At 43.0% G+C, this 21,783-nt stretch overlaps 1 protein-coding gene across 1 annotated transcript; it reads right to left on the bottom strand.

Moving 5' to 3' along the window:
- Positions 1-295: 295 nt before the first annotated feature.
- Positions 296-19,908, bottom strand: ears2 (glutamyl-tRNA synthetase 2, mitochondrial). Its single transcript, XM_030780555.1, has 8 exons — positions 19,512-19,908; positions 19,028-19,183; positions 18,696-18,885; positions 17,528-18,000; positions 16,645-16,753; positions 14,542-14,695; positions 736-866; positions 296-508 (listed from the first exon to the last, which is right to left on the bottom strand). The coding sequence occupies exons 1-8, from the start codon at positions 19,786-19,788 to the stop codon at positions 319-321; spliced, it is 1,680 nt and encodes a 559-aa protein (XP_030636415.1). The 5' UTR covers positions 19,789-19,908; the 3' UTR covers positions 296-318.
- Positions 19,909-21,783: the final 1,875 nt, after the last annotated feature.

Raw genomic sequence — 21,783 nt, 5'->3', positions numbered from 1 at the left:
CATATGACTGATTGTACCCATACTGTATGACTGTATGACTGACTGTACCCATACTGTATCACTGTATGACTGACTGTACCCATACTGTATGACTGTAAGACTGACTGTACCCATACTGTATCACTGTATGACTGACTGTAGTCATACTGTATCACTGTATGACTGACTGTACCCATACTGTATGACTGTATGACTGACTGTACCCATACTGTGTGACTGTATGACTGACTGTACCCATACTGTATGACTGTATGACTGACTGTACCCCTACAGTATGACTGACTAATCCGCATGATCCACATCTAATCCTGAACCAGTTCATGCTGACAGCTGTAAAATGAATCTGAACTCATGAGAGTAAGCGTCTGCTACCTTCTGTCCACTCAGGGCCAGCCTCAGGACCTTCATCACCGCACTGTATTTAGTTGTTTTCATTTTCTTCACTAAATCTTTCAGCTCCACACTCAGAGACTCGATATTTAACTGCCTCCCATGGCTCTCCATCAACCTACAGCAAACACACACACACACACACACACACACAGAGACACACACACACACGCACACACACAGACACACACACACTCTTAAAATTAGGACACATAGTGTCACTATGCTGGAGGATGTGAGAAATGTCTTACAATGTAACATGCTACTTATATCACCTCATAATATACATAATAAACATATAAGTAAAATAATGCTGAGAGTGAGAATGAATCAGGAGTTACTGACTGTATGACAAGTTTAGCCACAGAAAGGGCCTCAGGGCTCAGATCCAGCAGCTGCTGCCGGGACACACAGGGACGAACCCACAGATAAGAGTACTGAGGACTGACCAAGTCCAGTACCGAAGAGATATGACCCTGCAGGAGAGACAGAGATATGACCCTACACACAGAGATGTGACCCTGCAGGAGAGACAGAGATATGACCCTACACACAGAGATGTGACCTTACAGACAGAGATATGACCCTACACACAGAGATATGACCTTACAGACAGAGATATGACCCTACACACAGAGATATGACCTTACAGACAGACATGACCCTACACACAGAGATATGACCTTACAGACAGACATGACCCTACACACAGAGATGTGACCTTATAGACAGACATGACCCTACACACAGAGATGTGACCTTACAGACAGAGATATGACCCTACACACAGAGATGTGACCTTACAGACAGACATGACCCTACACACAGAGATGTGACCTTACAGACAGAGATATGACCCTACACACAGAGATGTGACCTTATAGACAGAGATATGACCCTACACACAGAGATGTGACCTTATAGACAGAGATATGACCCTACACACAGAGATGTGACCTTATAGACAGAGATATGACCCTACACACAGAGATGTGACCTTATAGACAGAGATATGACCCTACACACAGAGATGTGACCTTACAGACAGAGATATGACCCTACACACAGAGATGTGACCTTACAGACAGAGATATGACCCTACACACAGAGATGTGACCTTACAGACAGAGATATGACCCTACACACAGAGATGTGACCTTACAGACAGAGATATGACCCTACACACAGAGATGTGACCTTATAGACAGAGACATGACCCTACACACAGAGATGTGACCTTACAGACAGAGATATGACCCTACACACAGAGATGTGACCTAATAGACAGACATGACCCTACACACAGAGATGTGACCTTACAGACAGAGATATGACCCTACACACAGAGATGTGACCTTACAGATAGAGATATGACCCTACACACAGAGATGTGACCTTATAGACAGACATGACCCTACACACAGAGATGTGACCTTATAGACAGAGATATGACCCTACACACAGAGATGTGACCTTATAGACAGAGATATGACCCTACACACAGAGATGTGACCTTATAGACAGAGATATGACCCTACACACAGAGATGTGACCTTATAGACAGAGATATGACCCTACACACAGAGATGTGACCTTACAGACAGAGATATGACCCTACACACAGAGATGTGACCTTATAGACAGAGATATGACCCTACACACAGAGGTGTGACCTTACAGACAGAGATATGACCCTACACACAGAGATGTGACCTTATAGACAGAGATATGACCCTACACACAGAGATGTGACCTTACAGACAGAGATATGACCCTACACACAGAGATGTGACCTTATAGACAGAGATATGACCCTACACACAGAGATGTGACCTTATAGACAGAGATATGACCCTACACACAGAGATGTGACCTTATAGACAGACATGACCCTACACACAGAGATGTGACCTTATAGACAGAGATATGACCCTACACACAGAGATGTGACCTTATAGACAGACATGACCCTACACACAGAGATGTGACCTTACAGACAGAGATATGACCCTACACACAGAGATGTGACCTTATAGACAGAGATATGACCCTACACACAGAGATGTGACCTTATAGACAGAGATATGACCCTACACACAGAGATGTGACCTTATAGACAGAGATATGACGCTACACACAGAGATGTGACCTTATAGACAGAGATATGACCCTACACACAGAGATGTGACCTTATAGACAGAGACATGACCCTACACACAGAGATGTGACCTTATAGACAGAGATATGACCCTACACACAGAGATGTGACCTTACAGACAGAGATATGACCCTACACACAGAGATGTGACCTTATAGACAGAGATATGACCCTACACACAGAGATGTGACCTTACAGACAGAGATATGACCCTACACACAGAGATGTGACCTTATAGACAGAGATATGACCCTACACACAGAGATGTGACCTTATAGACAGAGATATGACCCTACACACAGAGATGTGACCTTATAGACAGACATGACCCTACACACAGAGATGTGACCTTATAGACAGAGATATGACCCTACACACAGAGATGTGACCTTATAGACAGACATGACCCTACACACAGAGATGTGACCTTACAGACAGAGATATGACCCTACACACAGAGATGTGACCTTATAGACAGAGATATGACCCTACACACAGAGATGTGACCTTATAGACAGAGATATGACCCTACACACAGAGATGTGACCTTATAGACAGAGATATGACGCTACACACAGAGATGTGACCTTATAGACAGAGATATGACCCTACACACAGAGATGTGACCTTATAGACAGAGACATGACCCTACACACAGAGATGTGACCTTATAGACAGAGATATGACCCTACACACAGAGATGTGACCTTACAGACAGAGATATGACCCTACACACAGAGATGTGACCTTATAGACAGAGATATGACCCTACACACAGAGATGTGACCTTATAGACAGACATGACCCTACACACAGAGATGTGACCTTATAGACAGAGATATGACCCTACACACAGAGATGTGACCTTATAGACAGAGATATGACCCTACACACAGAGATGTGACCTTACAGACAGAGATATGACCCTACACACAGAGATGTGACCTTACAGACAGAGATATGACCCTACACACAGAGATGTGACCTTATAGACAGAGATATGACCCTACACACAGAGATGTGACCTTACAGACAGAGATATGACCCTACACACAGAGATGTGACCTTATAGACAGACATGACCCTACACACAGAGATGTGACCTTATAGACAGAGATATGACCCTACACACAGAGATGTGACCTTACAGACAGAGATATGACCCTACACACAGAGATGTGACCTTATAGACAGAGATATGACCCTACACACAGAGATGTGACCTTATAGACAGAGATATGACCCTACACACAGAGATGTGACCTTACAGACAGAGATATGACCCTACACACAGAGATGTGACCTTATAGACAGACATGACCCTACACACAGAGATGTGACCTTATAGACAGAGATATGACCCTACACACAGAGATGTGACCTTACAGACAGAGATATGACCCTACACACAGAGATGTGACCTTATAGACAGAGATATGACCCTACACACAGAGATGTGACCTTATAGACAGAGATATGACCCTACACACAGAGATGTGACCTTATAGACAGATATGACCCTACACACAGAGATGTGACCTTATAGACAGAGATATGACCCTACACACAGAGATGTGACCTTATAGACAGAGATATGACCCTACACACAGAGATGTGACCTTATAGACAGAGATATGACCCTACACACAGAGATGTGACCTTATAGACAGAGATATGACCCTACACACAGAGATGTGACCTTATAGACAGATATGACCCTACACACAGAGATGTGACCTTACAGACAGAGATATGACCCTACACACAGAGATGTGACCTTATAGACAGACATGACCCTACACACAGAGATGTGACCTTATAGACAGAGATATGACCCTACACACAGAGATGTGACCTTATAGACAGATATGACCCTACACACAGAGATGTGACCTTACAGACAGAGATATGACCCTACACACAGAGATGTGACCTTATAGACAGAGATATGACCCTAGACAAAGAGATGTGACCTTATAGACAGAGATATGACCCTACACACAGAGATGTGACCTTACAGACAGAGATATGACCCTACACACAGAGATGTGACCTTACAGACAGAGATATGACCCTACACACAGAGATGTGACCTTACAGACAGAGATATGACCCTACACACAGAGATGTGACCTTATAGACAGAGATATGACCCTACACACAGAGATGTGACCTTACAGACAGAGATATGACCCTACACACAGAGATGTGACCTTATAGACAGAGATATGACCCTACACACAGAGATGTGACCTTATAGACAGAGATATGACCCTACACACAGAGATGTGACCTTATAGACAGAGATATGACCCTACACACAGAGATTTGACCTTATAGACAGACATGACCCTACACACAGAGATGTGACCTTATAGACAGAGATATGACCCTACACACAGAGATGTGACCTTATAGACAGACATGACCCTACACACAGAGATGTGACCCTATAGACAGAGATATGACCCTACACACAGAGATGTGACCTTATAGACAGACATGACCCTACACACAGAGATGTGACCTTATAGACAGACATGACCCTACACACAGAGATGTGACCTTATAGACAGAGACATGACCCTACACACAGAGATGTGACCTTATAGACAGAGATATGACCCTACACACAGAGATGTGACCTTATAGACAGAGATATGACCCTACACACAGAGATGTGACCTTATAGACAGACATGACCCTACACACAGAGATGTGACCTTATAGACAGAGATATGACCCTACACACAGAGATGTGACCTTATAGACAGACATGACCCTACACACAGAGATGTGACCTTATAGACAGACATGACCCTACACACAGAGATGTGACCTTACAGACAGAGATATGACCCTACACACAGAGATGTGACCTTATAGACAGAGATATGACCCTACACACAGAGATGTGACCTTATAGACAGAGATATGACCCTACACACAGAGATGTGACCTTACAGACAGAGATATGACCCTACACACAGAGATGTGACCTTACAGACAGAGATATGACCCTACACACAGAGATGTGACCTTATAGACAGAGATATGACCCTACACACAGAGATGTGACCTTATAGACAGAGATATGACCCTACACACAGAGATGTGACCTTACAGACAGAGATATGACCCTACACACAGAGATGTGACCTTATAGACAGAGATATGACCCTACACACAGAGATGTGACCTTATAGACAGAGATATGACCCTACACACAGAGATGTGACCTTATAGACAGACATGACCCTACACACAGAGATGTGACCTTATAGACAGAGATATGACCCTACACACAGAGATGTGACCTTATAGACAGACATGACCCTACACACAGAGATGTGACCTTACAGACAGAGATATGACCCTACACACAGAGATGTGACCTTATAGACAGAGATATGACCCTACACACAGAGATGTGACCTTATAGACAGAGATATGACCCTACACACAGAGATGTGACCTTATAGACAGAGATATGACCCTACACACAGAGATGTGACCTTACAGACAGAGATATGACCCTACACACAGAGATGTGACCTTATAGACAGACATGACCCTACACACAGAGATGTGACCTTATAGACAGAGATATGACCCTACACACAGAGATGTGACCTTATAGACAGATATGACCCTACACACAGAGATGTGACCTTACAGACAGAGATATGACCCTACACACAGAGATGTGACCTTATAGACAGAGATATGACCCTAGACAAAGAGATGTGACCTTATAGACAGAGATATGACCCTACACACAGAGATGTGACCTTACAGACAGAGATATGACCCTACACACAGAGATGTGACCTTACAGACAGAGATATGACCCTACACACAGAGATGTGACCTTACAGACAGAGATATGACCCTACACACAGAGATGTGACCTTATAGACAGAGATATGACCCTACACACAGAGATGTGACCTTACAGACAGAGATATGACCCTACACACAGAGATGTGACCTTATAGACAGAGATATGACCCTACACACAGAGATGTGACCTTATAGACAGAGATATGACCCTACACACAGAGATGTGACCTTATAGACAGAGATATGACCCTACACACAGAGATTTGACCTTATAGACAGACATGACCCTACACACAGAGATGTGACCTTATAGACAGAGATATGACCCTACACACAGAGATGTGACCTTATAGACAGACATGACCCTACACACAGAGATGTGACCCTATAGACAGAGATATGACCCTACACACAGAGATGTGACCTTATAGACAGACATGACCCTACACACAGAGATGTGACCTTATAGACAGACATGACCCTACACACAGAGATGTGACCTTATAGACAGAGACATGACCCTACACACAGAGATGTGACCTTATAGACAGAGATATGACCCTACACACAGAGATGTGACCTTATAGACAGAGATATGACCCTACACACAGAGATGTGACCTTATAGACAGACATGACCCTACACACAGAGATGTGACCTTATAGACAGAGATATGACCCTACACACAGAGATGTGACCTTATAGACAGACATGACCCTACACACAGAGATGTGACCTTATAGACAGACATGACCCTACACACAGAGATGTGACCTTACAGACAGAGATATGACCCTACACACAGAGATGTGACCTTATAGACAGAGATATGACCCTACACACAGAGATGTGACCTTATAGACAGAGATATGACCCTACACACAGAGATGTGACCTTACAGACAGAGATATGACCCTACACACAGAGATGTGACCTTACAGACAGAGATATGACCCTACACACAGAGATGTGACCTTATAGACAGAGATATGACCCTACACACAGAGATGTGACCTTATAGACAGAGATATGACCCTACACACAGAGATGTGACCTTACAGACAGAGATATGACCCTACACACAGAGATGTGACCTTATAGACAGAGATATGACCCTACACACAGAGATGTGACCTTATAGACAGAGATATGACCCTACACACAGAGATGTGACCTTATAGACAGACATGACCCTACACACAGAGATGTGACCTTATAGACAGAGATATGACCCTACACACAGAGATGTGACCTTATAGACAGACATGACCCTACACACAGAGATGTGACCTTACAGACAGAGATATGACCCTACACACAGAGATGTGACCTTATAGACAGAGATATGACCCTACACACAGAGATGTGACCTTATAGACAGAGATATGACCCTACACACAGAGATGTGACCTTATAGACAGACATGACCCTACACACAGAGATGTGACCTTATAGACAGAGACATGACCCTACACACAGAGATGTGACCTTATAGACAGAGATATGACCCTACACACAGAGATGTGACCTTACAGACAGAGATATGACCCTACACACAGAGATGTGACCTTATAGACAGAGATATGACCCTACACACAGAGATGTGACCTTATAGACAGACATGACCCTACACACAGAGATGTGACCTTATAGACAGAGATATGACCCTACACACAGAGATGTGACCTTATAGACAGAGATATGACCCTACACACAGAGATGTGACCTTACAGACAGAGATATGACCCTACACACAGAGATGTGACCTTACAGACAGAGATATGACCCTACACACAGAGATGTGACCTTATAGACAGAGATATGACCCTACACACAGAGATGTGACCTTACAGACAGAGATATGACCCTACACACAGAGATGTGACCTTATAGACAGACATGACCCTACACACAGAGATGTGACCTTATAGACAGAGATATGACCCTACACACAGAGATGTGACCTTACAGACAGAGATATGACCCTACACACAGAGATGTGACCTTATAGACAGAGATATGACCCTACACACAGAGATGTGACCTTATAGACAGAGATATGACCCTACACACAGAGATGTGACCTTACAGACAGAGATATGACCCTACACACAGAGATGTGACCTTATAGACAGAGATATGACCCTACACACAGAGATGTGACCTTATAGACAGACATGACCCTACACACAGAGATGTGACCTTATAGACAGAGATATGACCCTACACACAGAGATGTGACCTTATAGACAGAGATATGACCCTACACACAGAGATGTGACCTTACAGACAGAGATATGACCCTACACACAGAGATGTGACCTTACAGACAGAGATATGACCCTACACACAGAGATGTGACCTTATAGACAGAGATATGACCCTACACACAGAGATGTGACCTTATAGACAGAGATATGACCCTACACACAGAGATGTGACCTTACAGACAGAGATATGACCCTACACACAGAGATGTGACCTTATAGACAGACATGACCCTACACACAGAGATGTGACCTTATAGACAGAGATATGACCCTACACACAGAGATGTGACCTTACAGACAGAGATATGACCCTACACACAGAGATGTGACCTTATAGACAGAGATATGACCCTACACACAGAGATGTGACCTTATAGACAGAGATATGACCCTACACACAGAGATGTGACCTTACAGACAGAGATATGACCCTACACACAGAGATGTGACCTTATAGACAGACATGACCCTACACACAGAGATGTGACCTTATAGACAGAGATATGACCCTACACACAGAGATGTGACCTTATAGACAGAGATATGACCCTACACACAGAGATGTGACCTTATAGACAGAGATATGACCCTACACACAGAGATGTGACCTTATAGACAGATATGACCCTACACACAGAGATGTGACCTTACAGACAGAGATATGACCCTACACACAGAGATGTGACCTTATAGACAGACATGACCCTACACACAGAGATGTGACCTTATAGACAGAGATATGACCCTACACACAGAGATGTGACCTTATAGACAGAGATATGACCCTACACACAGAGATGTGACCTTATAGACAGATATGACCCTACACACAGAGATGTGACCTTACAGACAGAGATATGACCCTACACACAGAGATGTGACCTTATAGACAGACATGACCCTACACACAGAGATGTGACCTTATAGACAGAGATATGACCCTACACACAGAGATGTGACCTTATAGACAGAGATATGACCCTACACACAGAGATGTGACCTTATAGACAGAGATATGACCCTACACACAGAGATGTGACCTTATAGACAGATATGACCCTACACACAGAGATGTGACCTTACAGACAGAGATATGACCCTACACACAGAGATGTGACCTTATAGACAGACATGACCCTACACACAGAGATGTGACCTTATAGACAGAGATATGACCCTACACACAGAGATGTGACCTTATAGACAGATATGACCCTACACACAGAGATGTGACCTTACAGACAGAGATATGACCCTACACACAGAGATGTGACCTTATAGACAGAGATATGACCCTAGACAAAGAGATGTGACCTTATAGACAGAGATATGACCCTACACACAGAGATGTGACCTTACAGACAGAGATATGACCCTACACACAGAGATGTGACCTTACAGACAGAGATATGACCCTACACACAGAGATGTGACCTTACAGACAGAGATATGACCCTACACACAGAGATGTGACCTTATAGACAGAGATATGACCCTACACACAGAGATGTGACCTTACAGACAGAGATATGACCCTACACACAGAGATGTGACCTTATAGACAGAGATATGACCCTACACACAGAGATGTGACCTTATAGACAGAGATATGACCCTACACACAGAGATGTGACCTTATAGACAGAGATATGACCCTACACACAGAGATTTGACCTTATAGACAGACATGACCCTACACACAGAGATGTGACCTTATAGACAGAGATATGACCCTACACACAGAGATGTGACCTTATAGACAGACATGACCCTACACACAGAGATGTGACCCTATAGACAGAGATATGACCCTACACACAGAGATGTGACCTTATAGACAGACATGACCCTACACACAGAGATGTGACCTTATAGACAGACATGACCCTACACACAGAGATGTGACCTTATAGACAGAGACATGACCCTACACACAGAGATGTGACCTTATAGACAGAGATATGACCCTACACACAGAGATGTGACCTTATAGACAGAGATATGACCCTACACACAGAGATGTGACCTTATAGACAGACATGACCCTACACACAGAGATGTGACCTTATAGACAGAGATATGACCCTACACACAGAGATGTGACCTTATAGACAGACATGACCCTACACACAGAGATGTGACCTTACAGACATAGACATGACCCTACACACAGAGATGTGACCTTACAGACAGAGATATGACCCTACACACAGAGATGTGACCTTATAGACAGAGATATGACCCTACACACAGAGATGTGACCTTATAGACAGACATGACCCTACACACAGAGATGTGACCTTATAGACAGACATGACCCTACACACAGAGATGTGACCTTACAGACAGAGATATGACCCTACACACAGAGATGTGACCTTACAGACAGACATGACCCTACACACAGAGATGTGACCTTACAGACAGAGATATGACCCTACACACAGAGATGTGACCTTACAGACAGAGATATGACCCTACACACAGAGATGTGACCTTATAGACAGAGATATGACCCTACACACAGAGATGTGACCTTATAGACAGAGATATGACCCTACACACAGAGATGTGACCTTACAGACAGAGATATGACCCTACACACAGAGATGTGACCTTATAGACAGAGATATGACCCTACACACAGAGATGTGACCTTATAGACAGAGATATGACCCTACACACAGAGATGTGACCTTATAGACAGAGATATGACCCTACACACAGAGATGTGACCTTACAGACAGAGATATGACCCTACACACAGAGATGTGACCTTATAGACAGAGATATGACCCTACACACAGAGATGTGACTTTATAGACAGAGATATGACCCTACACACAGAGATGTGACCTTATAGACAGACATGACCCTACACACAGAGATGTGACCTTATAGACAGAGATATGACCCTACACACAGAGATGTGACCTTATATACAGACATGACCCTACACACAGAGATGTGACCTTACAGACAGAGACATGACCCTACACACAGAGATGTGACCTTACAGACAGAGATATGACCCTACACACAGAGATGTGACCTTATAGACAGAGATATGACCCTACACACAGAGATGTGACCTTATAGACAGACATGACCCTACACACAGAGATGTGACCTTATAGACAGACATGACCCTACACACAGAGATGTGACCTTACAGACAGAGATATGACCCTACACACAGAGATGTGACCTTATAGACAGAGATATGACCCTACACACAGAGATGTGACCTTATAGACAGAGATATGACCCTACACACAGAGATGTGACCTTACAGACAGAGATATGACCCTACACACAGAGATGTGACCTTACAGACAGAGATATGACCCTACACACAGAGATGTGACCTTATAGACAGAGATATGACCCTACACACAGAGATGTGACCTTATAGACAGAGATATGACCCTACACACAGAGATGTGACCTTACAGACAGAGATATGACCCTACACACAGAGATGTGACCTTATAGACAGAGATATGACCCTACACACAGAGATGTGACCTTATAGACAGAGATATGACCCTACACACAGAGATGTGACCTTATAGACAGAGATATGACCCTACACACAGAGATGTGACCTTACAGACAGAGATATGACCCTACACACAGAGATGTGACCTTATAGACAGAGATATGACCCTACACACAGAGATGTGACTTTATAGACAGAGATATGACCCTACACACAGAGATGTGACCTTATAGACAGACATGACCCTACACACAGAGATGTGACCTTATAGACAGAGATATGACCCTACACACAGAGATGTGACCTTATAGACAGAGATATGACCCTACACACAGAGATGTGACCTTACAGACAGAGATATGACCCTACACACAGAGATGTGACCTTATAGACAGACATGACCCTACACACAGAGATGTGACCTTATAGACAGAGATATGACCCTACACACAGAGATGTGACCTTATAGACAGAGATATGACCCTACACACAGAGATGTGACCTTACAGACAGAGATATGACCCTACACACAGAGATGTGACCTTACAGACAGAGATATGACCCTACACACAGAGATGTGACCTTACAGACAGAGATATGACCCTACACACAGAGATTTGACCTTATAGACAGAGATATGACCCTACACACAGAGATTTGACCTTATAGACAGAGATATGACCCTACACACAGAGGTGTATAGACAGATATGTGATCCAATACTCAGAGGCCTGATCCTAAACAGACAGTTGATTCTAAAAATGACACAGGCACACATACACAGAGAGATAGAACAGTATGAACAGAGATGACACAGGCATGCAGACACAGAGAGATAGAACAGTATGAACAGAGATGACACAGGCACACATACACAGAGAGATAGAACAGTATGAATAGAGATGACACAGGCACACATACACAGAGAGATAGAACAGTATGAACAGAGATACAGAGATGACACAGGCATGCAGACACAAAGAGATAGAACAGTATGTACAGAAATGACAGGCACACATACACAGAGAGATAGAACAGCATGTACAGAAATGACACAGGCACACATACACAGAGAGATAGAACAGCATGTACAGAAATGACACAGGCATGCAGACACAGAGAGATAGAACAGTATGTACAGAAATGACACAGGCACACATACACAGAGAGATAGAACAGTATGTACAGAAATGACACAGGCACACATACACAGAGAGATAGAACAGCATGTACAGAAATGACACAGGCACACATACACAGAGAGATAGAACAGCATGTACAGAAATGACACAGGCACACATACACAGAGAGATAGAACAGTATGAACAGAGATGACACAGGCATGCAGACACAGAGAGATAGAACAGTATGAACAGAGATGACACAGGCACACATACACAAAGAGATAGAACAGCATGTACAGAAATGACACAGGCACACATACACAGAGAGATAGAACAGTATGAACAGAGATGACACAGGCATGCAGACACAGAGAGATAGAACAGTATGTACAGAGATGACACAGGCACACATACACAGAGAGATAGAACAGCATGTACAGAAATGACACAGGCACACATACACAGAGAGATAGAACAGTATGTACAGAGATGACACAGGCATGCAGACACAGAGAGATAGAACAGTATGAACAGAGATGACACAGGCACACATACACAAAGAGATAGAATAGTATAAACAGAGATGACACAGGCACACATACACAGAGAGATAGAACAGCATGTACAGAAATGACACAGGCACACATACACAGAGAGATAGAACAGTATGTACAGAGATGACACAGGCATGCAGACACAGAGAGATAGAACAGTATGAACAGAAATGTAACAGGCACACATACACAGAGAGATAGAACAGCATGTACAGAAATGACACAGGCACACATACACAGAGAGATAGAACAGCATGTACAGAGATGACACAGGCACACATACACAGAGAGATAGAACAGCATGTACAGAAATGACACAGGCACACATACACAGAGAGATAGAACAGCATGTACAGAAATGACACAGGCATGCAGACACAGAGAGATAGAACAGTATGAACAGAGATGACACAGGCACACATACACAGAGAGATAGAACAGCATGTACAGAGATGACACAGGCACACATACACAGAGAGATAGAACAGCATGTACAGAAATGACACAGGCACACATACACAGAGAGATAGAACAGCATGTACAGAAATGACACAGGCACACATACACAGAGAGATAGAACAGCATGTACAGAAATGACACAGGCACACATACACAGAGAGATAGAACAGCATGTACAGAAATGACACAGGCACACATACACAGAGAGATAGAACAGTATGAACAGAAATGAACTGGCTACCTTGCGGAGGTGAAGAACTTGTTGTATGTAGTCATGATTCAAAATGTCTTCTTCCTGAATCTGTGCTCCAAAGGTCTGAGTGATGTAACATCTCAGCTCATCCACCAGATGGCAGCACTGTTCCTCATCGTCAATTCTGTGCTGCAAATGAATTCTGAAAATACAAGCAAATAAACAAGAATATAAACAAGAATAAACAAGAGTCCAAAATATACAACTGGCAAACATAGCTTTGTGTGTGTGTGTGTGTGTGTGTGTGTGTGTGCGTGCTTGCATATGTGTGGTGTGTGTGAGTGTGTTCAGAAATAGACATAGACCAAAATGATACAATACTCCATTACCATTTGGTCAACAACACAATAACCAATTCAACTGTTTGCTATCCATTGATCACCATAGTAAGAGACTGACTTAGTATGACCAACAACTCAGTGCTCAGTCATCCACACATTCCGTCACGCACTCACTCCATTACTCACACACACTCTGTCACACACACACTCCATTACTCACACACACACACACTCCATTACTCTCAAACACGCACACACACGCGCACGCGCGCACACACACACATTCCATTACTCTCAAACTCGCACACACACACTCCATTACTCTCAAATACACACACGCATGCGCGCACACACAGACAGACACACACACACTCCTTTACTCTCACACATACACACACACGCACGCGCACACACACACACACACACACACACTCCATTACTCACACACACACGCATACACACACACGCACATGCACACGCACACTCCATTACTCTCACACACACAAACACGCGCGCGCACGCGCACACACTGTGTCTGTGTGTGTGTCTGTCTGTGTGTGTGTGTGTGTGTGTGTGTGTGTCTGTGTCTGTGTGTGTGTGAGTGTGTGTGTGTGTGTGTGTGTGTGCTGTTGTACTTTGAGAGGCTTGACTACAGTGTGTGTTGCAGCGGCATGTCTAATCATCAGCCAATCCAGTAAAAACTCTGAAAAAAAATCACCGTTATAGCTATATTTTGAGTGTTCATAGTCACTTCATGTCTACGATAAATTCTGTGAAATAAGATGTTACGTGATTTGGACATTGTGCGAACACCATATTGCAGTATGTTCTTAGAAAAATCGCGGGCAATAGCATTTACTGACTTTTCACCTTTGAGTTGTTTAATAAGTTTTTGTTTCACTTCCAAATCAATACTTGTCCTTTGCCTCCTGCTGCTACACTAACCCTGGTTTTCTATGTCCCGTTCTCCGATCAGATTATCGATTATAACTTGATTATAAGCGTACGGGACCTTGGACACACGTGCGGTCAGATGTTGCTTGAGCAGACATTATGCGGCGCATGACTGTATATAAAATGAAAAATAATTTAATTTAAAAAATGCTTTGTTTCAACTGCTAATGATACTGAGCCTAGACATCGTTCTAACCCAGGCAGAACTACCTTAGGTCATCATACAAATGGTCATCATACAAATGGTCATCATACAAATGGTCATCATACAACCACTGCTGCCTGACCCTGTGCATTCTATTCTTTTGTAGCCTACTAAAAATCCACAACAAAATATATACAGACACAGACACAGACACACATACATATATAGACACAGAGACAAACACAGAGACAGACACAGACACAGACACAGAGACAGAGACAGAGATGGAGACAAACACAGAGACAGACACAGAGACAGACACAGACACAGAGACAGAGACAGAGACAGAGACAGACACAGAGACAGACACAGACACAGAGACAAACACAGAGACAGACACAGACACAGACACAGACATAGAGACAGACACAGACACAGACACAGACACAGACACAGAGACAGAGACAGAGACAGACACAGAGACAGACACAGACACAGAGACAGACACAGAGACAAACACAGAGACAGACACAGAGACAGAGACATATTCACAGAAAGACACAAATAGTGGTCCTATTGCACAGTCCTGTTAAAGAGTAGGAGAGGGAACAAAAAGGGTTCACCTGAATTAGCCTGAATGAAATTAAAGTGAGACAGTGTCAGACTGAAGAGGAATGAACTGAGATAAGGATGGAATGAGGTTTAACTTACCGGTTAAACTCTGGAAGTTTTTCCAAATCCAGCAAGGCCGAATGGGTTGTAATTTTTGAAGTGTCAAATTCATTTATTAACTCATCAAGCTTACGTCCAATCCGATTACCTGGGAGTAAAACACAATCTGTTAAAACAGACTAGAACACAATCTGGGAAAAGTACAACACAGTTTGATAAAATACAACACAGTCGCAGGAAGCTGAAAACCCACCTCTTCAGAACATACCTATATATATATATTAAAAAAAAAAAAACCTTGTCTTGTGTTTGTGTTTGTCATTCACTGTCAAAGAATCCCAGGAGCGTAATACAAAGGGTAAATTAATGTACAGCCTTATTGTGATCTCTGTTTATGAGGTAATAGGATCTGACTCATGCACTTATTGTAAGTGGCTTTGGCTAAAAGCGTCTGCTAAATACCAAATTGTAAATACAACACAGTCTGATAAAACACAACACAATCTGATAAAACACAACACAGACTGATAAAACACAACACAGACTGATAAAACACAACACAGTCTGATAAAACACAACACAGTCTGATAAAACACAACACAGTCTGATAAAACACAACACAGTCTGATGAAACACAACATGGTCTGATAAAATAAAACAGTCTGTGGGCATATCATCTTGTCGTGTTTGTTTTATCTGATGGAACATGGTGAGGCATTTAATTGCCAACATTTATAAGCAGAACTGTACACTAAATACAACCATTATTCAAATAATGTCATTATTCAAATAATATCATAATTTAAACTTTAAAAGTTAACATATTTGCCATGATAAGCCCCCACAGCGGTGAAAAAAGGAAACCAAAAAGTGCATACAAACACCCCCCCCGCACACAAATACAGATATATGGGTCACTCACTGGAGAAGCCAGATCCAGTGTGAGTGATCATGTCTAACAGTGCCTCAGGCAGCGCCCCCTGCTGGATGAAGGACTGTATGAAAATGTCCCCCTGTCTTTTGGAGAGCTTTGTTCCATCTCTGTTCAGGAGGAGGGGCAGATGGGCGAAAGTGGGCGGAGTCCAGCCCAGAGCGCGATAGAGAAGCAGGTGTTTTGATGTGGAGATCAGCCACTCTGAGCCTCTCAGCACGTGACTTACACACATGTAGTGGTCATCCACCACACTGGCCAAGTGATAGGTGGGGAAACCATCCCCCTTGATAATCACAGGGTCCCCCTCCACCTGGGCCACATCATGGTGGTTCAAGCCAAAAACCAGGTCTTCAAATGGCTCAGCTCCAGGGTCCAGTTTGAACCGAATCACATATGGGGCACCCTGAGCTAACCGCTCCTTGACCTGTTCTGCCCGGAGGTGTCGACAGCGATTATCATACCTAGGAGAGAGAGAGACAGAATAACAGAGAGGGAGAGAGAGAGAGAGAGAGAGAGAGAGAGAGAGAGAGGGAGAGAAAGAATAACAGAGACGGAGAGGCCAGGCCAGAAAGAGTAATAGAGAGAGAGAGAGAGAGAGAGAAAGAGAAAAACAGCGGGAGAAAGAGTGGGAGAGAGAGAGAAAGAGAGAATAACAGAGAGAGAGAAAGAGAGACAGAGAGAGAGTGAGAATAACAGAGAGAGAGAAAGAGAGACAGAGAGAGAGTGAGAGAGAGAGAGAGAAAGAGAGAGAGAGAGAGAGAACGAGAGAGAGAGTAACAGAGAGAGAGAGAGAGAATAACAGAGAGAGAGAGAGGGAGAGAGAGAGAGAGAGAGAGAAAGAGAACGAGAGAGAGAGAGAGAGAGAGTAACAGAGAGAAAGAGAGAGAGAGAAAGAGAGAGAGAGAGGGAGAGAGAACGAGAGAGAGAGAGAGAGAGAGAGAGAGAATAACAGAGAGAGAGAGAGAGGGAGGGAGAGAGAGAGAGAGAGAGAGAGAGAAGGAGAGAGAGTAGTAATGCACTAATGCTGTAATGAAGAAGTCTCTCTGGTTTAACTAGAAATATCAACACTGAAAAATATCACCACTGAAAAATATCAACACTGAAAAATATCACCACTGAAAAATATCACCACTGAAAAAAGGTCAGGAGTTTGTACCGAGGTGTCTGGCCCGTCCTAAGTGCCTCTTTCTTTAGCAAATCCAGTCTTTGTGTGGAGCAGAAACAGTGGTAGGCATGTCCATTCTGCAGTAGCAAATCAGCTACTTGTCTGTATAGATCCAGCCTATCAGACTGCAGATATGGCCCACAAGGCCCACCCATTCGTGGACTCTCGTCTGGAGAGATCCCTGTAGATGCAAATAATGAAATAATGAATAGCCATACTAACTTTGTCATTCGCTGTGTGCATAAAGGGGGGGGGGGGGGGGGGGGGGGGGCATCTAAGGAAGGGGAAGTGTCAATGCGTTAGTGTCCATGACGACGGTTTACCTGCCCACTCCAACATATTCTGAATCTCATCAGCTGCACCCGGGACCAGGCGGGAGCGATCAGTGTCTTCTAACCGCAGAATAAATGTTCCTCCATGTTTCTTTGCAAAGAGGAAGTTGTAGAGAGCAGTTCGCAGTCCCCCGAGGTGAAGAAACCCTGTGTGTAAGTTTGAATGTCACTGGGAAGTTAGAGAGCGCAGAAAACGCCATGAAATACTTTATATGATATACACGTTATAAAAAGACATAAGTGTAGGAGTCCTGCAGAACTTCACAATCTTACAAGCTGAACTCTCACACAAGATGATAAATTAAAATCTGGGACCAGGTAACAACAATAACTTAAACTTTGAGTTGGAATGAGTGAGTAATGCAATTTAACCCTGCCCATCTGCAAATCACACATCTATGCAACAGGGTGACTATTCCATCGCCCGGATGTGACGTACACATTATGTGAAGAATATGACAGAAAGCCTACTCACCAGTTGGACTCGGTGCAAACCTCACTCTCACTTTGCTTTGCTGGTTAGAGAAGCATTTTGTCAGCGTGGAATTCGACCGAATGTCCTGACTATGACAAACACACTTAGGAGGCGGTCCCCAGTCTCCTGAGTGCGTATGAATAATTTTGATTCTATCTGCACGTGAAGAACAGTGCGGCGGTTTTAAGGGGAATATTCCGCCACACTGGTAGTATGCTTTGGGCAGTAAGCTAAGGCGAAAAGTGCAGCGCAGTGCCGCTGACACAGAATAAGTCATCGCCTTAGTTATCAAACGCGTGTAATATGCGTGTAATGGTAAAATACATCATCTGACAACTACACACCTATACGTCCAAGAAAACTACTCTAAGAAATGGGGACTGAAAAAACGTGTTGAGTATCCTGAAGCTCAATCTTTCGGTACTTGAATGACAGCAAAAACCTCAAAACATCCAAGATTACTTCCGGTGTAAAGCTGAGGACAATTTCACAACAAAAGTCCGTAGGTTCTGATAAAGTTCGGCTAAATGTAGAATTTTATCAGGAACAAAGAAAACATCGCTTTACAGTTTGTAAATATCATTTAAAAAAATATAAAAATCACTAAATGTAACTTCCTTGAAGCATATTGATCAATTGGTTAATGTATTATTATTATTATTATTATTATTATTATTATTATTATTATGGTTGTTGTTGTTGTTGTTGCAGATGTTGTTCTTGTTGTTGTCGTCGTCATTGTTTTGTTGTTGTTTGTTTTTGTTGTTTTGTTTTTATTGTTGTTATTATTATTATTATTATTATTATTATTATTATTATTATTGGAAATTTCACTTTATAACAGACTCCATCTGGAAAGGAATTATAGAATTTTTACTTCAATAAATTTCTGCTAAAAGCTCTTGTTGGAGTTGCTTTGAACTACTTCATTATTTCTGCAGAGATTAATCCATAGTTAACGGGCATGCCCTGAAATGTTGACTGGAACAATATTCATCTCTTGCTATAGGCATCCAATGACTCCAATTCCTCAGATTTTTATGGTGTTACTTTTACAACACGTTCCCGGAGAATTGCTTATGTAGTTCGGTGGACAGTGATGAGTCATGCTAAAATGTATGCTTTGTGTTCATCCCGACAGACTCAAGAACTACTCAAGCAAAGTAGTGCAGACTGTTTCAGGCAGAATATGTCTGGAATGTGTCAGGCACTTATGGAATCACATGTAAAGCATCTGGCATTTCTGCGGTGTGTCAAAGCCTAAAATGCAAAACAAACTGTAACGGAATCTAGGCCAAGGTGCAAAAGAGAAGCAGCAGTAATCATGGTTTTCATGCCCCTCATACTTTTAAGCAGGCATTCAAGTTCGAATTTATCTGTATACATAAATCATTGTCAAACTCAGTGCCAGCTCATCAACTTAATTTAACTTAATTTAACTTAATTTAACTTAACTTAACTTAATTTAACTTAATTTAACTTAACTTAATTTAACTTAATTTAACTTAATTTAACTTCACTCCACTTCAGTCTCACTGTAAGTCCTGCTGATTTACATGTATGCATTTAGCCGATGGTTTTATCTAAGCGACTTCCATGTTAAGAAATGCAATCCAAGCATGTAGCCAACGAGGAGCTGGCTGTGATATAAGTGCCTGAGCGAAGGTCAAAAATAAACCAGACACAAGTGCAAGAAAAGTTGAAGGAAGTTAAAAAGTGAATAACAGACAGGTAAAGGTAGAGATGGTGCTAATGGTTCGATCCCCTGGACCAGCAGGGACAATGTGAGTTACAGACAGGTAAAGGTACAGATGGTGCTAATGGTTCGATCCCCTGGACCAGCAGGGAAAATGTGAGCAAGGCACTTAACCCCCAACTCCCTGGGTGCAGCTGCGCTGCCTCCTGCGCCTGATGTGTGTGTGTGTAACTAACACTATCTTGGTGGGGACAGTGACCTGTTTCCACAATCACAGTGTGGACACCAATATCCATGTGGGGACAAAAAACTGTGTCACTAAAAGGGCCCAAAATTTGTGATTTGCTCACGAAAAATTGTGTGAAAGACTGTGAGCAGGTCATGCTCTACACTGCCCCTGGATCCTGGTAGCGGTATTGCAGCCCACACACACTTAAACGTTCATAATGAGTCAGCCAATCAGCAATGACGCAGCCACAACGTGGACTTCATGCTCAGAGAACGGTTTATGCAAATTGAGAGGCAAGTTTTCCTGATTGCTTAATAAGCGAGAAGTTAATGGACTTTGCCAAGGAC

This window comes from Chanos chanos, chromosome 7, assembly GCF_902362185.1.
Source record: "Chanos chanos chromosome 7, fChaCha1.1, whole genome shotgun sequence".
Taxonomy (NCBI): domain Eukaryota; kingdom Metazoa; phylum Chordata; class Actinopteri; order Gonorynchiformes; family Chanidae; genus Chanos; species Chanos chanos.
The sequence above is the reverse complement of the archived record's forward strand: the minus strand, read 5'-3'. Positions and strand labels throughout refer to the sequence as shown.

What these genes read in the sequence shown, in the direction of transcription:
- ears2 (XM_030780555.1), bottom strand. Translation starts at nt 19,788, where the DNA reads ATGACTTATTCTGTGTCAGCGGCACTGCGCTGCACTTTTCGCCTTAGC. An exon ending in CACTGGATCTGGCTTCTCCA is followed by an intron (nt 16,754 to 17,527) that starts GTGAGTGACCCA and finishes TTTTACTCCCAG; the next exon opens with GTAATCGGATTGGACGTAAG. An exon ending in AAACTTCCAGAGTTTAACCG is followed by an intron (nt 14,696 to 16,644) that starts GTAAGTTAAACC and finishes TTGTATTTTCAG; the next exon opens with AATTCATTTGCAGCACAGAA.